This window comes from Pituophis catenifer, unplaced genomic scaffold, assembly GCF_029215685.1.
Source record: "Pituophis catenifer annectens isolate HBS135680 unplaced genomic scaffold, rPitCat1.0.hap2 SCAF_3, whole genome shotgun sequence".
NCBI classification, from domain to species: Eukaryota; Metazoa; Chordata; class Lepidosauria; order Squamata; family Colubridae; genus Pituophis; species Pituophis catenifer.
In genome coordinates, this window is record NW_027256883.1 from 3,194,013 (window position 1) to 3,213,191 (window position 19,179).

Sequence of the window (19,179 nt, forward strand, 5' to 3'; positions counted from 1 at the left end):
CTTGGTGGGTGTGGCATTGTTTGACCACTGCTTCTCAACCGCGGCAACTTGAAGATGTGTGGACTTCAACTCTTAGAATTCTTCAGAACATTTCAAGATGAAGGGCCCAAGGTTGAAAAACATTGGACAAGACCAGTAATGGGCAACTGTGGCCCCTCTAATGATCTGTGGACTTCAACTCCCAGAATTCCTGAGCCAGACTGCTCAGGAATTCTGGGAGTTGAAGTCCACAGGTTGTGAAGCAGCCATAGTTGCCCACCTGTGGACTAAACTCATGTCCAGTCCTTCCGTATTCACAAATACTCTTCCTGAATAATTAGCAAAGTCAAAGAACCGATCAACAGTAGGAATTCTGATTATGAAATTTGTCTACCTAACCAATGTGATGATGAAGGTGGAGGGGATAAAACCAATAGTTTAAGAAGATTGCCATGGAAGATGATTGACCAGATGGTGTATTTGGAAAGACACAATAGAGTGATCATTGTGATGGACTGGAATTTTAGAATTATAACTTACCAGCAATGAAGAATTGGTAGAATCACAGTCTGGAAAAAGTGATCAAGAAGCAAAGAGTTAAGATCCTAAAGGAATTTCCAGATGCAAATTGATAAACATTCAGCCCATAATAAGCCAGATATGACTTTAATTACAAAGTATGGATAATCAACATTGTAGTAGCTGGAGATAGAAGAATTAATGAGAAAAAACTGGGGGGGGGGGGAAATCCACAATTCCCACCTTCCCTGGTCTGTATGTCTGAAGATTTCTCTCCTTCCAGGGGCATTTTGGACCTCAATTCCCATCTTCCCCAGCCATCATGTCCAAAAGATTCTCTCCTTCCAGGGACATTTGGACCACAATTCCTATCTTCAAATAAAGCTGGAGTAAACATGGAAAGATAGTTGTAGTAGAGCCAACTAGTGATCAGAACATTTGATGCCATCTCAAAAAAACCCCTGGAAAATTGCCAGGAACACCACAGGAACAGACAGAATCCCAGCTCATCAACCACAAAAAGTTGTGTCACTTGGAACAACAAATATAATTATGATAACATCTTTAACTCCCTTGGATCCTTGGGAAATATCTAATAGTAAAAAAATACCAAACACAATCAGAATGATTAGATCGCTCGTTGTGTAAAGGGCAACAGATGTTGGGGTTGATGGACATGATGATGACGCTAGAAAAAAAGAAGGGATAATTTGTGAGCAGTGTAGAAATCTTAACCAAGGCTTTTGCATAAGAGTGACCGGGGAACAAAGAGAGAAGGTGTGTCTCTCTCTCTTTGGTTTTGGATCATCTAATCCCTTCAGCCTGAAAACCAACAACTTTTCACCGTATAGTAATTTTCTGTCAGGAGGGGAATTCATTTGCAAGGGAGAAGAACAGAGGATACGGCCTGTTGAGCCGGAAAGTGGATGGGCACCAAACGGGAATCTAAGATGGTGAAGATCTGTGTGAGAGGCAGAGTGGTGTTGGTAACCATTTTCCTGACAGCTGTTTGGTTTGCGGAGTTCGGTAAGAACCTTTTATTTAAATCAATCCCCCCTCTTTCTCTAATTAGGACGAAGAAATACGAGACGGCCTTATTACTGCATTTGTAGCAGCACTGGGGGAAGAAAAATGAGACGTGCCACCCATATTCTCCTCTGTGAAAACGTTTCAGAGCTCTAGTTGGCAAGGTCACAGAGAAGACCATAAGCCACACCAATAAGATTGGAAGGGACCTTAGAGATCTTCTAGTCTAACCTCTCCTGTCCGGGACAAATCTGGACAAATGGCTCTTCTTGAAAACCTCGAGTTAAGAAACCCCTGGGTAGAGCAGGGGTCAGCAACCTGCAGCTCTGGAGCCGCATGTGGCTCTTTTGCCCCTCTGCTGTGGCTCCCTGTCACTCAAAATATGTGTCACAACCCCCAATGTGCGACACCTGCCAGCACATGATTTATTGAGCTTTTCAACCCCCGGTAGGCCAACCATGGATAAATCCAAGGAAAGTTTCAGAAGAAAACAGAACGTTTAATTCGACTACATATGCTAGTTTTGTGGCTGCTCAAGAAATAGTCAGACGCAGGAAGGGTTTTTGTGGCTCCCGGTGTTTTCTTTTCTGTGGGAAATGAGTCCAAATGGCTCTTTAAGGTTGCAGACCCCTGGGGCGGAGGGAGCATTTTTTCCCAAAGGAAGGGGTTCTTTACCAGACTTGGTGCTCAGGAGTTGTGTTAGGACACAAAGGGAACTGGTGTTGGTAACTTCGACTGCCAGATTGCACATTCCTTTTGAAGCGTAAGAGGAGGCAATATTTCACCATTTCTCCACCCAGATGGAATGCATTGCGGCCATAGCCCAAATTGAAATAACTTCGAGAGTCTTGCAATATGTCACCTTTTGATCTCCCTTTTGATCTTCCTTGATCTAGAAGATGGAAAGATGTTCCAGATAAAACATTCAGGGAAAGCTTACTTGTTCCATGGCATCTTCCCACCTTCTAAAGCTACGTTAAGGGTGGAAGATCTGGAGAACCTTAAGGCAATGATCTATCATTCGTGTTTTGAATGCTGGGAATTATAATCAAGAAAACAGAAAGATTTTTCATCTAGAAGTCTTCTTGTCACTCATAGAACATAAATAACACAGGATAATAGAGTTGGAAGTGACTCTATTGGAGGTCTTCTAGTACCTGCTTGAGCAGGAGACCCTATATCATTTCAGGTAAATGATTATCCAGTCTCTTTTTGAAAGCCTCCAGTGATGGAGCACCCACGACTTCTGAAGGCAAGTTGTTCCATTGGTTGATTGCTCTCGCCATTAGGACATTTCTCCTTACCGGTAGTTCTAGGTTGCGTCTCTCCTTGGTTAGTCTCCATCCATGGTTTCTCATCTTGCCTTTTGGTGTTTTGGAAAATAGTTTGACCCCCCCCTCATCTTTGTAGGAGCCCCTCAGATACTGGAAGACTGCTATCATATCTCCCCTGGTCCTTCTTTTCATTAGACCGTGGCGATCAAAACTGGATGCAGGATTCCAAGTGTGTCCTTACCAAGGCATTATAAAGTGGTATGATCACTTTACGTGATCTTGATTCAATCCCTCTGTTTATGCAGCCCAGAACTGTGTTGGCTTTTTTGGCAGCTGCTGCAACACTGCTGGCTCATATCTAAATGGTTGTCCACTAGGACTCCAAGATTCCTCCCACAGTTACTACTAAAGAGCAAGGTACCACCTATACTGTACCTGTGCATTTTGTTTTTCTTCCCTGAATGTAGAACCTTACTTTTTTCACCGTTGAATTTCTTTTTGTTGGATAGCACCCAATGTTCAAGTCTGTCAAGATCCTTCCGTATCTTGAGACTATCTTCTGGAGTGTTGGCTATTCCTGCTAGCTTGGTGTCATCTGCAAATTTTTTATTTTTTTGGAGAAGTTTTTCAGTTTTATTTCTTATACACATAATATAAAATGTACATTGTCTTATACATAATTAATCCTACATATTTATTTATTTATTATTTATTTATTAATCATATTTCTATGCCGCCCACTCTCCGAGGACTCTGGGCGGCTTACAACAATCAACAGTATACTAAATAGCATATTGCCCCCAACAATCTGGGTCCCCATTTTACCCACCTCGGAAGGAGGGAAGGCTGAGTCAACCTTACATGTTTTCCTTAAAGAAAGCATTAAAATAAGGCATTTTAATTACATTCGGAGTTGCTCTTCTACCCTTTTTCCCTTATTTCGCAACAACCCTTCTTCTTCTCCTCCTTTCTTTCCCTTCCCTTCCTCCTCTCCTACTTTCTCCTTCCTCCTCTCCTACCTCATCCTACTTCCCCTTCCTTTCCCCCACTCCTCTCTTCTTTTCCCCCTACTCACCTTCTCTCCTACTCCTCTCCCCTCCCCTTCCTTCCTCTCCTTTTCCCTTTCTTCCATTCCTCTCCCTCCCTCTCCTCTTCCTACCCTCTCCTCCTCTCTCCTTTCTATCTTCTTTGCTGTGGAATATTCTCCTTGTTTGGTATCCGAGCAACTCCTGTAGTCTAATAGTATATACTTTCTTTCAATTTCTTTTCAGATTTATTCTATCAGTATTATCATCATAACTGTACACTTATTCTTATTATCTTCTTTCTTTTCCCCCATCCCCCTTTTTCATTTACTCTGGTGTCATCTGGGTTTCTATTTCTTTTTTATCCTCTCCCTCGTTTAACTTTCTATTATCTAAATCATTTATCTCTCCTCTTGACTTCATGTTTCTTTTCTAACCATATATAAAATCTTCCCCATGTCTTGAAATACACTGATTCCTCTTTATCTCTTATTCTTAGCGTTAATCTATTCATTTCCGTACAATCTAAAATCGTGTCTGCAAATTTGATGAGTTTCCCATCTATCCCCTCATCCAAATCATTGAGGAAAATGTTGAAGGGTATTGGGCCTAAAACAGAGCCTTGGGGTACCCCATTGCATACTTCCCTCCAGGTAAAAGTAGTTCCATTGAGGACTACACGTTGAGTGCGATTGGTCAGCCAGTTACGAATCCATCTGATGGTGATGCTGTCTAACTCACATTTTTCTACTTTATCTAGTAGTAGGTTATGGTCTACTTTATCAAATGCCTTACTGAAGTCCAAGTAAATTATATCTACAGCATTCCTCCGGTCCACTAATTTTGTCACTTTGTCAAAGAATGTGACAAAATTCAATGTCCCTCTTACACATAAAGATATATTTTATGTTGTATACAGGTAGTCCTTGACTTATGACCACAAGGGAGCGCAAAATTTCTGTTGTTAAGTGAGACATTTGTTAAATGAGCCTTGCCCATTTTATGACCTTTCTTGCCACAGTTGTTAAATGAATCACTTCAGTTGTTAAGCTGGTAATGCCGTTGTTAAGTGAATCTGGCTTTCCCATGGACTTTGCTTGTCAGAAGGTTGCCAAACGGGATAACATGACCCCAGAAAACTGCAACTGTCATAAATATGAGTCAGTGGCCAAGTGTCCGAATTTTGATCACATGACTATGGGGATGCCGCAATGGTCATAAATCCCCTTTTTCAGTGCTGTTGTAACTTTCAACACTCACAAAAATACAAAAGCAAATAGTAAGACACAGAGGGGAGGAAAAGGGGAAAGACAGTTTTCTTTTCTTCCTCCCGTCCTCACTTGCCTTCCTCCTTTTTCCTCCTCACTGTGTCTTACCATTTGCTTTTGTATTTTTCTATTTTATTCTCTTATCTAATAAAATGTTTAAATTTGTAACTTGGAACAGCGACTAAGCCAAGTGTTATAAACAGACGTGCAATTCAGCCGGTTCAGACCGGTTCGGATGTTGTGACCCAGGCCCGAGTAAGTAGTAGGAAAAACAGTCCGTGAAAAAACAAACAAACTTTATTCGAACAGCTGAGGATTACTTCATTCCCAGCGTCGTTCAACTAAATTAAAGCAAATTCCTCCCGACACAAATTCCTCAGTCCTATCGCAAACCTTGGTCCAGTTAGGCAAACTGCCAAAGGCCTTTCTTGGCAAACGTTCAGAAGTCCCAGATACAAAAATAAATAGAAGACGTAGACGAAAAAGAAGACGAAGCTACCAACGTTGTTTTCCGGCAAAGCCCAAACGCCGTTACTGGCCTGTTTTAAGCCTTATGGGAGGGGCCAATCATCTCTTGGCCCTACTCCTGAGTTGTCCTCTCTGCTTTATCTGCTCCTGCCTTCTGGCAGCTCTTCTCATGCGTGCACTAGGAACAGGCTCCTCCTGTTCCTCTGCCTCTCTACTGTCAGCCTCTGGAGGCTCTGGAATCCATACCTCACTCCCTGATGGCCCTGGCCCCATCTCTGCCTCTGACGCAGAGCCCTCATCTGAGCCTTCCCCAGCCTCCAGGACTGGCCCATGTTCTTCCTCAGCCTCATCGCTGTCCCACTCCGCTGCCAGCTCTCCAGGCTGCTGGCGGACCACAACATCGGGTGAACTGGTAGCGGTGATTGCGAGTGGGCCGCTCACCAGCCCCAATATAATGCTGTCCTATTTAGCTACGTTTTCGAGGAAGGTACGTGCACAAGCAAAGCACGTGCACAGAAGGCAGGGCGCCTGTGCTGAAGGCGCACATGCGAAGCGAGCATGCACATGTGGCGAACCCGTAGTAAGAATATGTGAAACCTACCACTGGTTGTAAATCAAGAATGGGCCTGGTGGCTCAGCAGACTGATAGCATTGTGATTAACACCAGCTGTCTGCAATTACTGCAAGTTCGAATCTCCCCAGGCTCAGCCTTCCATCCTTTCTAAGGTAGGTAAATTGAGGACCCAGTTTGTGGGGGCAATAAGCTGACTTTGTAAAAACATACAAAAGTATGAAGGCTATTGCTTAACGCACTGTAAGCCGCCCTGAGTCTCCGGAGAAGGGCGGCATATAAATCAAATTAAAAAAAAGAAAAAAAAAGAACTACCTTCCATTTCTACCTTCTAAACTCCCAATAATCCCAGGATTAAAATGTTCTCTTAAGAACTCCCAAGTTAAATCATTCTGAATGCTTGTTTTCTGGACCTTTTGTGTGTTATATAAATGTACCTCTAAAGAACCATTGCATTTTTTAAAGCGATGTCAACAAAACAGCTCGGTTAACCCAGCCGCTAATCGCCGAAGAATGGACTAAGAAAAAGGAAGATCAGATTGCATGAAATAACGCCGGGAGGACAAAGGAAAGTCGCAAAAACAAACAAACAAACCATTTTTATTTTGTATCAGGTGCAAGGAAGTCTGATCCCAACACAATGGATTTTATCAGCATGGAATTTGCAGGATCTTGTGGCTCAGTTGTGGACATGTGAAGGGTTACTCCCACTCTTATACTATCTTTGTAAGACATGTTTGAAATATTGCATCCCGTTTTGGTCACCCCAATACAAAAAGAGATGATGAGACACTTATGAGCCATTTATGTTGAGACACTTATGAGTCTTGGTGGTGCAGCGGACTAAGTGCTGTTAAGTGCTAGCACTTAGCTGCCAGCTGCCTGCAATTAGTGCGAGTTCAAATCTCACCAGGCTCAAGGTTGACTCAGCCTTCCATCCTTTCGAGGTAGGTAAATTGAGGACCCGGATTGTGGGGGCAATAAGCCAGCTTTATATAGAACAACACCGCTTAGGGGGTCCAAAAGCCCTAATAAGCAGGTATATACATAAAAGTATGCAAGCTATTGCTATAATGCATTGTAAGCCACCCTGAGTCTACGGAGAAGGGCGGCATATAAATTGGACTAATAAATAAATAAAAAGTGTGCAGAGAAGAGCAACAAGATTGATTAGGGGAATGGAGGTTAAAATATGATCATTGTTCTGTCCCCAACCCCACGCATACACACCAACAGATGTTCAGGAGTTAAAGACCAAACCAGCCGGCAAAATCCTTTTCCTTATGATAACGGAACTTGGCAACAACCTAGTGGCTGCCTGCCAAGAGTTTATTATTTACGAAGAGGAGAGATAACTTCTCCCCACTTCTGATACATCAAAGGAAAGCAGCTCAATAATTACGGAATTAATCAAGTCCAGAGATACTCTAGCAAAGTCTTAAAGCAAAAGTCCGGCAATGCAGAATGGCGTGGAAGCTTTCAGCTTTGTTCATCACAAGGTTTGACTGGCCACCACATTCTCTTTTATATCCTGTGGTGTGTGGTCCAGTGACTCAGCCTAATCTCGGGCACACCTTTTCTTCTGTTGCACGCGCTTATCTCTGCGACGCTGGCGTGGATCCAGCCAAGACTCATTACCCTCATCACTGTCCATCTGTGGCTGTGTGGATGTGCTTGGCCCCGGCCCTATCTCTTGCCCTTCGGCGGACACCGAAGGCATTGCCAGAGAGGAGGGTCCTGGAGAGGGAGGCCTTGCCAACTCCTCCCCTTCACTCTCGGAGTCCTCTCCTGCCGATGACACAGGCTCCGGTAACGGAGCCACAACAATCATATGATGATACGTTGCACGAATTGGATAGGATTGTCTAACAAAGACCAGGATTAAGGGGGACATAATAGCAGTTTTCCAATATTTGAGGGCCTGTCACAGAGAAAAGGAGTTCAATTTATGCCCCCGAAGCACCTAAGGGAAGGAGAAGAAGTAACAGATGGAAGATTATCAGAGAGATCCAAACTAGAACTAAGGAGAAATTTCCTGATAGTGAGAACAATTAACCAGTGGAACTGCTTGCCTCCAGAAGTTGTAGGTGCTCCATCAATGGAAGTTTCTCCAGAATGGACAGTGATGGCTAATCTTTTCTGGACTGAGTGCCCAAAGCACACATGCAAACCCCCAAAATGCAATGTGCATGCGGCCCCGAGCATGCATACTTCCCCCTGCGCGCATGCCCCATGCATGCACATGCTCCATGCATGCATGCGCGGACCCCCGCACATGCGTGCACATCCCCTAAACTTGCCCCACCCCCACGCATGCATGCATGTCCCCCCTGCATTCGCCCTGCCCCCTGCACATGCACACATACCCTTTCATGCATCCCACCCGCTGTACATGCGTGTGTGCCCTCCGCACGCGCCCCACCCCCCGCATATGTGCAGCAGAGACCCGACAGCCAGCTGGCCAGTGGGAGGCACACATGCGTGGCAAAGCTGAATTGGGGCAACAGCTTGTGTGCCCACAGAGAGGGCACTGCATGCCATAGGTTTGCCATAACGGGTATAGGATCTCCTGCGTTGGACTAGAAGACAACCAAGGTCCTTTCCAACTTTGCTATTCTATATTCTAATTGGGGCTTATAAGATTAAAGATTCTTACAATGCCTAGGGAGATCCTCAGTCATCAGGTCATGGTTGTCCCAAAGGTACTTTTTCAACAAGCAACTGGACTTCGTTTTTCTTTGAAGACATTTCGCTTCTCATCCAAGAAGCTTCTTCAGCTCTGAATGGATGGTGGAGAATGGAAGGATTGATATTCCTTGCAGACTGCTGGTCATTTGCATCCTTTTTGAGGGCCGTTGAGGCCACTTGGAGATTTATCTGTGTCCTCAGGATCACCTGAGTAGTGCAAATGGGTTTTGAGCCTTCTTGGAACTGCTGACTGGGTTGTAGAGATAGATTGTATTGTATCCTTCCTATCAATTGATTATAGGTTACAGGTTAACAGTTGGAAGGGACCTTATAAGTCATCTAGTCCAACCCCCTGCCCAATCAGGAGACCCTACACCATTTAACAGATTAACAGAGTCGGAAGGGATCTTGGAGGTCATCTAGTCCAACCCCTCGTTCAAGCAGCAGACTCTACACCATTTCTGACAGATGACAGTCCAGTCTCTTCTTGAAAGCTTCCAATGATGAAGCTCCCACAACTTCCGAAGGCAACTTCTGTTCCATGGGTTGATTGTTCTCACTGTCAGAAACTTTCTCCTTGTTTCTAGGTTGCTTCTCTCCTTGTTCAGTTTCCATCCATTATTCCTTGTCTGGCCTTCAGGTGCCTTGGAAAATAGCTTGACCCCCTCCTCTCTGGGGCAGCCCCTCAAATAGGGCTGTTCAATTTTAACATAGATATCCTCCTTGATCCCTCTTTAAAACCAGCAGTCCTCTCTGTCCCAAAAGTCTAGGTTGGGGACAGGTTCTCTTGAAGAATATGTGTGGCCACTAAGTGTGTCAATGACTTTATGTCATATAATCAATCAATCAATACCCTATTAGGCTAAAATCTATGGAGATTCTCAGTCATCCAGGTCATGGATGTCCCAAAAGTGCTTTTTCAAAAGTCAACCGGACTTTGTTTTTCCTTGTAGATGTTTCACTTCTCATCGAAGAAGCTTCTTCATTTCTTGTAATGCAGAATCTCATAGATTTGATATAATATGCATCAGCATCTCATAGGTTTGATATATGAATGCAGCTCACAAGGTCCCTTTTACCACAACTCCAAGGCAACTTAATCCCCATAGCTATTACAACAATGCATTGTTGTAATAGCTATTGTTGTATGCATTGTTGTAATAGCTATTGTGCTGGATGCAACATGCCAAGCATGTTGCATCCAGCACAATATGTTGAAAGAATTGGGTGTCTCAGAATGACTCAGACAGCAAACTGGACGGACGATCAAAGTAATGCATTTGGCTTTGATTTGTATTTATTATTTGAAATAGTACTACCACTTTATACTATGTTTGTAAGACAAACATTTGAAATACCACGTCCAAGGTTGGTCACCACAATTCAAAAAAGATGTGGAGATTCTAGAAAGAGTGCAGAGAAGAGCAACAAAGATGATTAGGGGACAGGAGGCTAAAACATATGAAGAACGGTTGCAGGAATTGGGTATGTCTAGTCTAGTGGAAAGGGACGCAGTGGCTCAGTGGCTAAGACGCTGAGCTTGTTGATCGAAAGGTCGGCAGTTCAGCGGTTCGAATCCCTAGTGTTGCGTAACAGGGTGAGCTCCCGTGACTTGTCCCAGCTTCTGCCAACCTAGCAGTTCGAAAGCAGGTAAAAAATGCAAGTAGAAAAATAGGGGCCACCTTTGGTGGGAAGGGAACAGCGTTCCATGTGCCTTTGGCATTGAATCATGCCGGCCATGTGACCATGGAGACATCTTCGGACAGCGCTGGCTCTTTGGCTTTGAAACGGAGATGAGCACCGCCCCCTAGAGTCGGGAACGACTAGCACGTATGTGCAAGGGGAACCTTTACCTTTACTTTAGTCTACTGAAAAGAAGGAGTAGGGGTGACATGAGAGCAGTGTTCCAATATTTGAGGGGCTGCAACAAACAAGAGGGGGTCAACCTATTCTGCAAAGCACCTGAAAACAGGACAGGAAGCAATGGATGGAAACCATCAACTATCAAGGACAGAACCTTCCTAACCGTGAAAACAAATAACCAGTGGAACAGAAGTTGCCTTCACAAGTTGTGGGTGCTCCATCACTGGAGGTTTTTAAAAAGAGACTGGACACCCACTTGTATGGAATGGTATAGGACCCTGATGGTGAACCTATGGCACGCATGCTACAGGTGGCACATGGAGCCATATCAGTGGGCATGCGAGATCAGCTCCGGCGTGCATGCGTGCCCCGGCCAGCTGATCTTTGGGCCTTTTGGGCCCACTGGAAGTCAGGGAAAAGGCTTTTTCCAGCCTCCAGAGGGCCTCCGGGGGAGTGGGGAAGGCCATTTTCGTCCTCCCCAGGCTCCTAGAAAGGCTCTAGAGCCTGGGGAGAGCGAAAAATGGGCCTACCTTGCTATCACATGCCAAAAGTAGGGGGAGCGGTGGGGGGGTCACACATGCATGCGCAGGGGGCGGGGCGCATAGAATTATGGGTGTGGTCATGCACACAAACGACCCCCCCACACACTCCCCCCACTTTTGGCACGCGATGGCAAAAAAGGTTAGCCATCACTGGCATAGGATCTCTTGCTTGAGCAGGGGGTTGGATTAGAAGATCTCCAAGATCCCATCCAACCCTTCTGTTCTCTATTTTGTCTAAGAACCAAGGAAGAGTAAATGAACCTTAATCCAGTTGCAGTTCTCTCTCCTTGTTTAGTAGCTCTAGACGTTTATATATGCTTCTTTTTTTTCACGACAGCCCAATCTCTGCGATGTTTTTCATGCCGGGAGCCCACAAGACCTGAGAAATGCATGACAGTGACTAACTGTATGCCAAACCAAACCATGTGTATGACGACAATGCATTCTCTTGAAGAAGGTGAGGTTGAAGGACAAAGTTGATCCAAGACGCTCAAGTCTTCCTTTCTACAGGTCAAGGTCAAATGGGGAAGACTTTCTCTCCTCTTCCTCCTCAGTCTATGAAAAAGGGATTAAAAATGTATGTCTCTGGATCATCCTCACATAACCTCACAGCCTGGGCATGACAAAGTGTGCAGATATTTTGCATGTTGGCAATGACATTGAGATAACAGGTGGCTACTAAAAAGGGAGAACCTGTTGAATTGTCTACGGGAAATCTCAGTCGTCCAGGTCATGGTTGTCCCAAAGGTGCTTTTTTTCCATGGCATATGCAGTACAATGCAGTGAGATTTGTACATTGGGGAAACAAAACAACCACTTCACAAACGCATGGCACAACGTAGCAGAACAAACCCATCTGGACAAGATTCAGCATTTAAAAGACAAAGGCCACTGTTTTGAGGACCACAAAGTCCACATTTTGGACGGAGAGGACTGCTGGTTTGAAAGAGGGGCCAAAAAGGCCATCTATGTCCAAATTGAACAGCCCTCTCTCGACAGAGGGGGAGGGATACAACATCATCTATCTCCAGTCTACAACATAGTCCTTTCAACAGTTCCAAGAAGGCTCCACACCCACTTGCACCACTTAGGTGACCCTGAGGACACAAATAAACCTTCAAATGGCCTCAACGACTAAAAGGATGCAAATGACCAGCTTTGTCTGCAAGGAGTATCAATCCTTCCATTCCCCACCATCCAGTCAGAGCTGAAAAAGCTTCTCAGATGTGAAGTGAAACATCTTGAAGGTGTGGAGCTTTCTTGGAACTGCTGAAAGGACTGTGTTGCAGACTGGAGATAGATGATATTGTATCCCACCACCCCCCCTCTGTCGAGAGAGGGCTGTTCAATTTGGACATAGATGGCTTCTTTAACCCCTCCTTCAAACCAGCTATTTTCTCTGTCCAAAATGTGGTCTTTTAAAAGACACAGGCCACTCTTTTGAAGACAACAAGGTCCATATTTTGGATAGAGACAGGATCCATTCCCCACCATCCAGTCAGAGCTGAAGAAGCTTCTTGAATGAGAAGCGAAACGTCTTCAAAGGAAAACCAGAAAGTCCAGTTGCCTCTTGAAAAGAGCACCTTTGAGACAACCAGGACCTGGAGGACGGAGAACCTCCATAGACTTCTCCTTAGATAGTAGGAACCCAGAAATGGGGAGGTCTTGGGCATTGTAATTCTGCAGTCGTTTTAGTTTAAAGCACACTCCAGTTCATGAGTGTCAACAGAGGTGATCCACAAAGTCAAGACTTCAATCACAACCGTGGAATCAAAGCTCTACCGTGCACGTGTGATGCGCAAAACCTTCAGATGAAGCTTTGATAGCCACTCTTGATTTTATTAACTACATCCCACAGAGTTTATGACACCCTATGGATAGAAAGGGAACTTATCAAATTCTCCAACACTTGGGAAGATAGATTCAACATTCAGAAGGATCTCGGCAGACTTTTTTTTTTTTTTTAATTTGATTTATATGCCGCCCTTCTCCGGAGACTCAGGCCGGCTTACAATGTGCTAAGCAATAGCCTTCATACTTTTGTATATTTATACAAAGTCAGCTTATTGCCCCCACAATCTGGGTCCTCAATTTACCTACCTTAGAAAGGATGGAAGGCTGAGTCAACCTTGAGCCTGGTGAGATTTGAACTTGCAGTAATTGCAAGCAGCAGTTGTTAATAACAGTGCTTAGTCCACTGTACTACAGGCTCTTTATACTTTATACAAAATATACTTTTGTATATTTATACAAAGTCAGCTTATTGCCCCCACAATCTGGGTCCTCATTTTACCTACCTTAGAAAGGATGGAAGGCTGAGTCGACCTTGAGCCTGGCGAGATTCGAACTTACAGTAATTGCAGACAGCTGGTGTTAATCACAATGCTTTTAGTCTGCTGAGCCACCAGGCCCGTGACTTGAGCATTGGGCCCTATCCAACAAGTGTTTTGATCCAGTTCCCCAAACACGACAAACCCTCTGAAGTGAACTCAAAGATTCCTTTATTAGGAGCGCCAGCGCCAGTTTCTCTCTCAACGCAGGGTAACAAGTCCGACCAGCCAGGAGATGAATAGTTGTCTGCCACATCTATTCATCTCTGCCCCCTGCCTATTATCCCCAGAGCTAGGGTGGGGCTTCGCTAGCAGCAGTGGCTCTTCCGTCCCAAGGACTGGCCCATAGATTTCCACTGCTCTCCTCTCCTCTGCCTTCTGTGCATCCGCGTTTCAGGCACTGGACCCAGCTGTTCCTGTTCTTCCTCATCAGCCACCTCCAGACCTCCTGGGGGCTGTTGACTCTCCATCTGTGGGCTGACGGATGGCCCAGGCTCTGCCACCCTCTCTCTCTGCCAGCTCCATTCCCTCTTCCCCCTCGAAGCTCTCGGGTTGCCTTGATGCTGACCCTGACTCCCATGCCTCCTCCTCCTCCTCTGATTTGATTGTTGGAGGTGCCACAACAACAAGATGCAGTTCAGTGTTGTGAAAAGTAAGGTCCTACTCTTAGGCAGGAACCACCAAATGCACAGGTATAGAATAGAGGGTACCTGACTCAATGTTAGTTACTGAGAGAGGAATCTAGAAGTTCTAGTGAACACTTAAGTATGGCCCAACAGTGTACTACTGGAACACTTTGTCCTGTTTTGGTCACCATTATAGAAAACAGATGTTGAGATTCTAGAAAGAATGCAGAGTAGAGCAACGAAGATGATTAGGGAGCTGGAGGCTAAAACGTACAGGAGCCTGGATAGCTCAACAGACTAAGCACTGTAATTTAACACCAGCTGTCTGCAATTAAAGTAAGATCAAATCTCGCCAGGCTCAAGGTTGACTCAGCCTTCCATCCTTTCTAAGGTAGGTAAATTGAGGACTCAGTTTATGGGGCAATAAGCTGACTTTGTATAAAAATATACAAAAGTATGAAGGCTATTGCTTAACGCACTGTAAGCCGCCCTGAGTCTCTTGAGAAGGGCGGCATATAAATCAAATTAAAAAAAAAAATGAACTGCAAAGGGAACTAGGGGATATGTTTAACCTAATGAAGAAAAGACTCAGGAGAGACATGATAGGATCTTCCAATACTTGAAGGGTTGTCACAAGGAAGAAGGGATTGAATTATTTTCCATAATTCCTGAGGGCAAGACAAGAAGCAATAGGTGGAAGCTCCTCAGAGGAAGATCCAGTTTGGAAATAAGGAGGAATTTCCTGGCAGTGAGAATGATTAATCGGTGGGATAGCTTGCCTCCCAGAGTTGTGGGTATTCCATCACGGGAGGCAGTGGTGGGATTCAAATAATTTAAAAACTGGTTCTCTGCCCTAATGACCAGCTGGGTAGGCGTGGCTCAGTGTGGTCATGTAACCATGTTGGCATGGCCAACTCAACGTCACTCACGTCGATGGGTGCTTCGCCTTAGCTGTTACAATGTAATAAGGGTTAACCAGAGAGGCAGTTTCTGTAAGGAGGGCAATAAAGATTAGGCTAGAAATAACACCAGAATGTTTCCTTCCTGCCTTCCTTACAGGATTAGCCCTGTAAAGTGGAAAAAAACAAAATAAGATTTCTTCCAACAAACGGTTCTCCGAACTGCTTAGAAAGTTAACAACCGGTTCTCCCGAATAGTGCGAACTGGCTGAATCCTACCACTGACTGGAGGTCTTCAAGAAAACATGGGACAACCACTTGTCCAGGAGGGTAGAAGATCTCCTGCCTTGGTTTGGGGGTTGGGCTAGAATAGGGGTATCAAACTCAATGCTCACGGGGCTGGCCTGGAAACAGCAAAGGACCAGCTCACAGTGCCTCTGCCAGGGAAAATGGAGCTCAGGGGAGTGAGGCGTGTGCAGCCCCCATCCGGCTCCATTTTCCCTGGCAGAGGGCTATCAAAACAAACTGAAAACAAAAGGAGAAATGTTTCCCCTTTTGCATTTGAGCATGCAAGAAGGGAGAGGAAAGGAGAAAGGGAAATGAGGAAAGAGGATGAAAAAGAAGGGATGATGGGAAGAGAGCAAGGAAGGAAAAAGAAGGAAAGAAGGAAAAGAAGAAGAAAGGAGAATTAGGGAAGCAAGGAAGGAAAAAGAAGAAAAAGAAGGAAGGAAGGAAGGAAGGAAGGAAGGAAGGAAGGAAGGAAGGAAGGAAGGAAGGAAGGAAGGAAGGAAGATAGAAAGATTATAATAAGAGTGAAGGAGGGTCACAGGGAAGTCCTTCCTTAGCACTTGGCCACCACAGATGCCCCTGACACAAGTGACATTAAGCTGACCATGCCCACCACCAACCATGCCCACCATCAGCCATGCCCACACCTGGCCCTTCGAGGTCAAACACAACCCTGATGCAACCCTCAATGAAATCAAGTTTGACACTCCTGGACTAGAAGATTAACAAGGTCACTTCTAGGCCCATCACTAAAGATTTGATGATGATTCTGTTGCCACAACCGCACCAGAAATAAGTGGGCTCATTTTCTAACACAGCAGACCAACAAAGGACCTCTGAGGACTCGAGTCATTTTTAAGGCTAGCACATGCCCAGACGTGAAAGTGCCCTTCCCATTACAGCTATTGCCTTGCCCTATAATTATCTAGAACTCTACTCTGCTGACCATGGGATCCCCAACTGCAGGGCAGGAGAGATGAAAGGAAGGAATAACCCAAAAGAAAATTGCTTACTTGAACTTTCTGTGCTACAGTGAAATCCTAAAGTTGGAAGAGTAGATTATTCTACCTGAGACTTCTTGGGAAACAACAACTGAATGAAAATTTGCTGGTAGAATTACCTTCAACCATTGCACCATAGAGAGTATTTTAATTTACTGCACCTGTGCATGATTTGCCAATTGCACAGTGGCAGATAGGATGGCGCTCCAGAGAGTCAACGTCATTGCCCAGAGCAAGATTGGTTGTCCTCTCCCCTCTTGGGAAGAGCTTTATAGCCCCTGCTGCCTTAAGAAAGTTCAAAACATTCTTAAAGATCCATCTGATCCTGGGCACCCTTTTTTTTTGAACTATTACCATCTGGCAGACGGTACAGGACAATAGGCTGAAAAACAGCTTCTATCCCAGGGCAGTAACTATATTGAATTCTACTGTATAGTGCAATATTAATGCAATATCAGGGGTTTTAGTTGTATAGAATGTGAAGGATGTGTGTTTTTGTTTTATTTTTATAGTTTTCTTAAATAATAATAATAATAATAATAATAATAATAATAATAATAATAATAATAATAATATCTTGTGGGACTTTAGGATTCAGACTGAGAGGCACTTGGTCCACAACACACCTGACATAACAATAGTTGAAAAGAAAAAGGTATGGTTCATTGACATTGCAATACCTGGTGATGCACGAATTGAAGATAAGCAGCAAGAAAAAATCACAAAGTACCGGGACTTGCAAATTGAAGTTGAGCGACTGTGGAAAAAGAAATCGTGTGTTGTCCCGATTGTAATTGGAGCCCTCGGAGCAATACCCAAAGGGCTACCCCGCTATTTAGAAATTCTAAATTTGCCGGACTTGAACATTTTGACTCTACAAAAAACCACCTTACTCGGAACAGCTTACATCCTCCAACGATACCTTAACAGTTCCTAGGTCCTTGGTTAGGACTCGAGCTGCTGAGCTATTAACCAGCCTCAAAGGCTGTGAATCTCACTAAAGATTAACCAATAAATAATAATAATAATAATATTATTATTATTATTATTATTTTTATTATTATTATTATTATTATTATTATTATTATTATTATTATTATTATTATTATTATTATTATTATTATATTTCTATACCACCCTTCTCCCGAAGGAGTCAGGGCGGTGTACAGCCTATTAAAAGCACAAGACAAACATCAATTAAAATAATTTAAAATTATTAAATAAATTATTTAATTTATATATATATATAAATTATTAAATAATTATTAAAGTATGATGTACACTGAAGATGGCATTTAATTTTGTTGTACGAGGTGCAATGACAATAAAGTAACCTAAAGTAGAACAGGTTGGCAACTCAGCTGTCAGGTTTCGATGTCATCTCAAATAAATTGCACTCCCAAACAATTAATCTTTGCTGAAATATTCCATTTATTGAGTACGACAGATCTGGCCCCGACTTTGTCGTAGCCGATACTAACCCTCTGACCCCCAAACCCTTCCCTTTCCGTTCCCCAATTCTCATCTTCTCATTGGCCATCTTCCAAGTCAGTCTCCCCAGCTTCTGACCTCAGCCCACAGGAATGTTCCCCCCCACCATCCCATCTCCTAGGGGATATTATCTACAGAGAAAATAAGTAGGTGAAAAGTCAAGCCTCTTCTCCTCCTTTTTATGGCAGCATCAGAATGCTGACATCAGCATCTATGGGTGTGAGGAACTGTGGGTATTCCTGAGCGATACCTGGATGGATCTGCATGATCTTAAGATGTTCGCAGTCTAAATATCCATCAGAGAAGATGTCCTACAGATCTCATCCTTCCAAGGCGGTCCAGATATTAGGAGAGATTGGAGGACATCATGGGGTCAATTCTAGCAGGATATACAGGTCTTTGTGTGTGTTTTTTGCCATAAAGCAATGCCTGAATTCTCTGGATTTTTCTGGTTGTTTGGCAGTCTACCCTTTTGTGGGCGAACTCACAGTCACACGGTCCTGTTCTCTGACCTGCAACCTTTCCGAGATAGACGAAATTGGTTCCACGCGTCTGATGACCTGTTGCCGCACTGACCTCTGCAACCATAGTGGGGCCTCCTGGCTAGAGATCAGCTACACCATGTTGGGAGGAATTCTGGCTTCTTTCTTCCTCGTCTTCAGTTGAGACTGAATTGCTCCAGGATTTGGCTGAGAGTCTACTTTACTTTCTTAGAACGATGGGTTCAATGATGGGCTGTCCTCTCTTCCTATTCCTGGATTCCTCTTTGTCTCAAATAAAGAAAATGGGAACAGAAACTTTGGTCTGGAACTTACTGCAAAAATATCTGTAGCTCAGGGTTGAACTGTGGGGTCCTTGGAGTTCTCTCAACTTGATTGTTCTCTTTATTTATTTATTTATTTGTTTGTTTGTTTCCATTTCTATACCGCCCTTCTCCAATAGGACTCAGGGCGGTTTTCTTGCAGGCCTTTCAATGCACAACATCAGCATTGCAAGAAGAGAGTGAGGTTTGTGGAGTGGGCAAGAAGGGGTGGAGGAAGAGGACGAGGAGAAGGGCGGAGGAGAACTGTGGTGTCCTTGCTGTTCTCTGTTCGCTTGTTTTCTTGGAAATGTTTCATCACCCAACTTTCCCAATTATCAGTGCTAGAAATGTTTGTGGAGAGGAGGAGGAGAACTGCGGGGACCTTTGTGCTCTCCAAAATTGGTGGTTTTCTTGGAATGTTTCATGACCCAACTAGGTAACATGAGTACTAGAAGGGAGTGGGGTTTGTGGGGAGGAGGAGGAGGAGGAGGAGGAAAAGGAGGAGTCCTTGGTGCTCTC

At 44.2% G+C, this 19,179-nt stretch overlaps 1 protein-coding gene across 1 annotated transcript; it reads left to right on the forward strand.

The window, feature by feature from the left end:
* Positions 1-1,424: 1,424 nt before the first annotated feature.
* LOC139315569 (secreted Ly-6/uPAR-related protein 1-like) lies at positions 1,425-18,524 on the forward strand. Its single transcript, XM_070941960.1, has 3 exons — positions 1,425-1,524; positions 11,561-11,680; positions 18,322-18,524. Exons 1-3 carry the CDS (start codon positions 1,425-1,427, stop codon positions 18,522-18,524), a joined length of 423 nt encoding a protein of 140 aa, XP_070798061.1.
* The last annotated feature ends 655 nt before the right edge of the window (positions 18,525-19,179 follow it).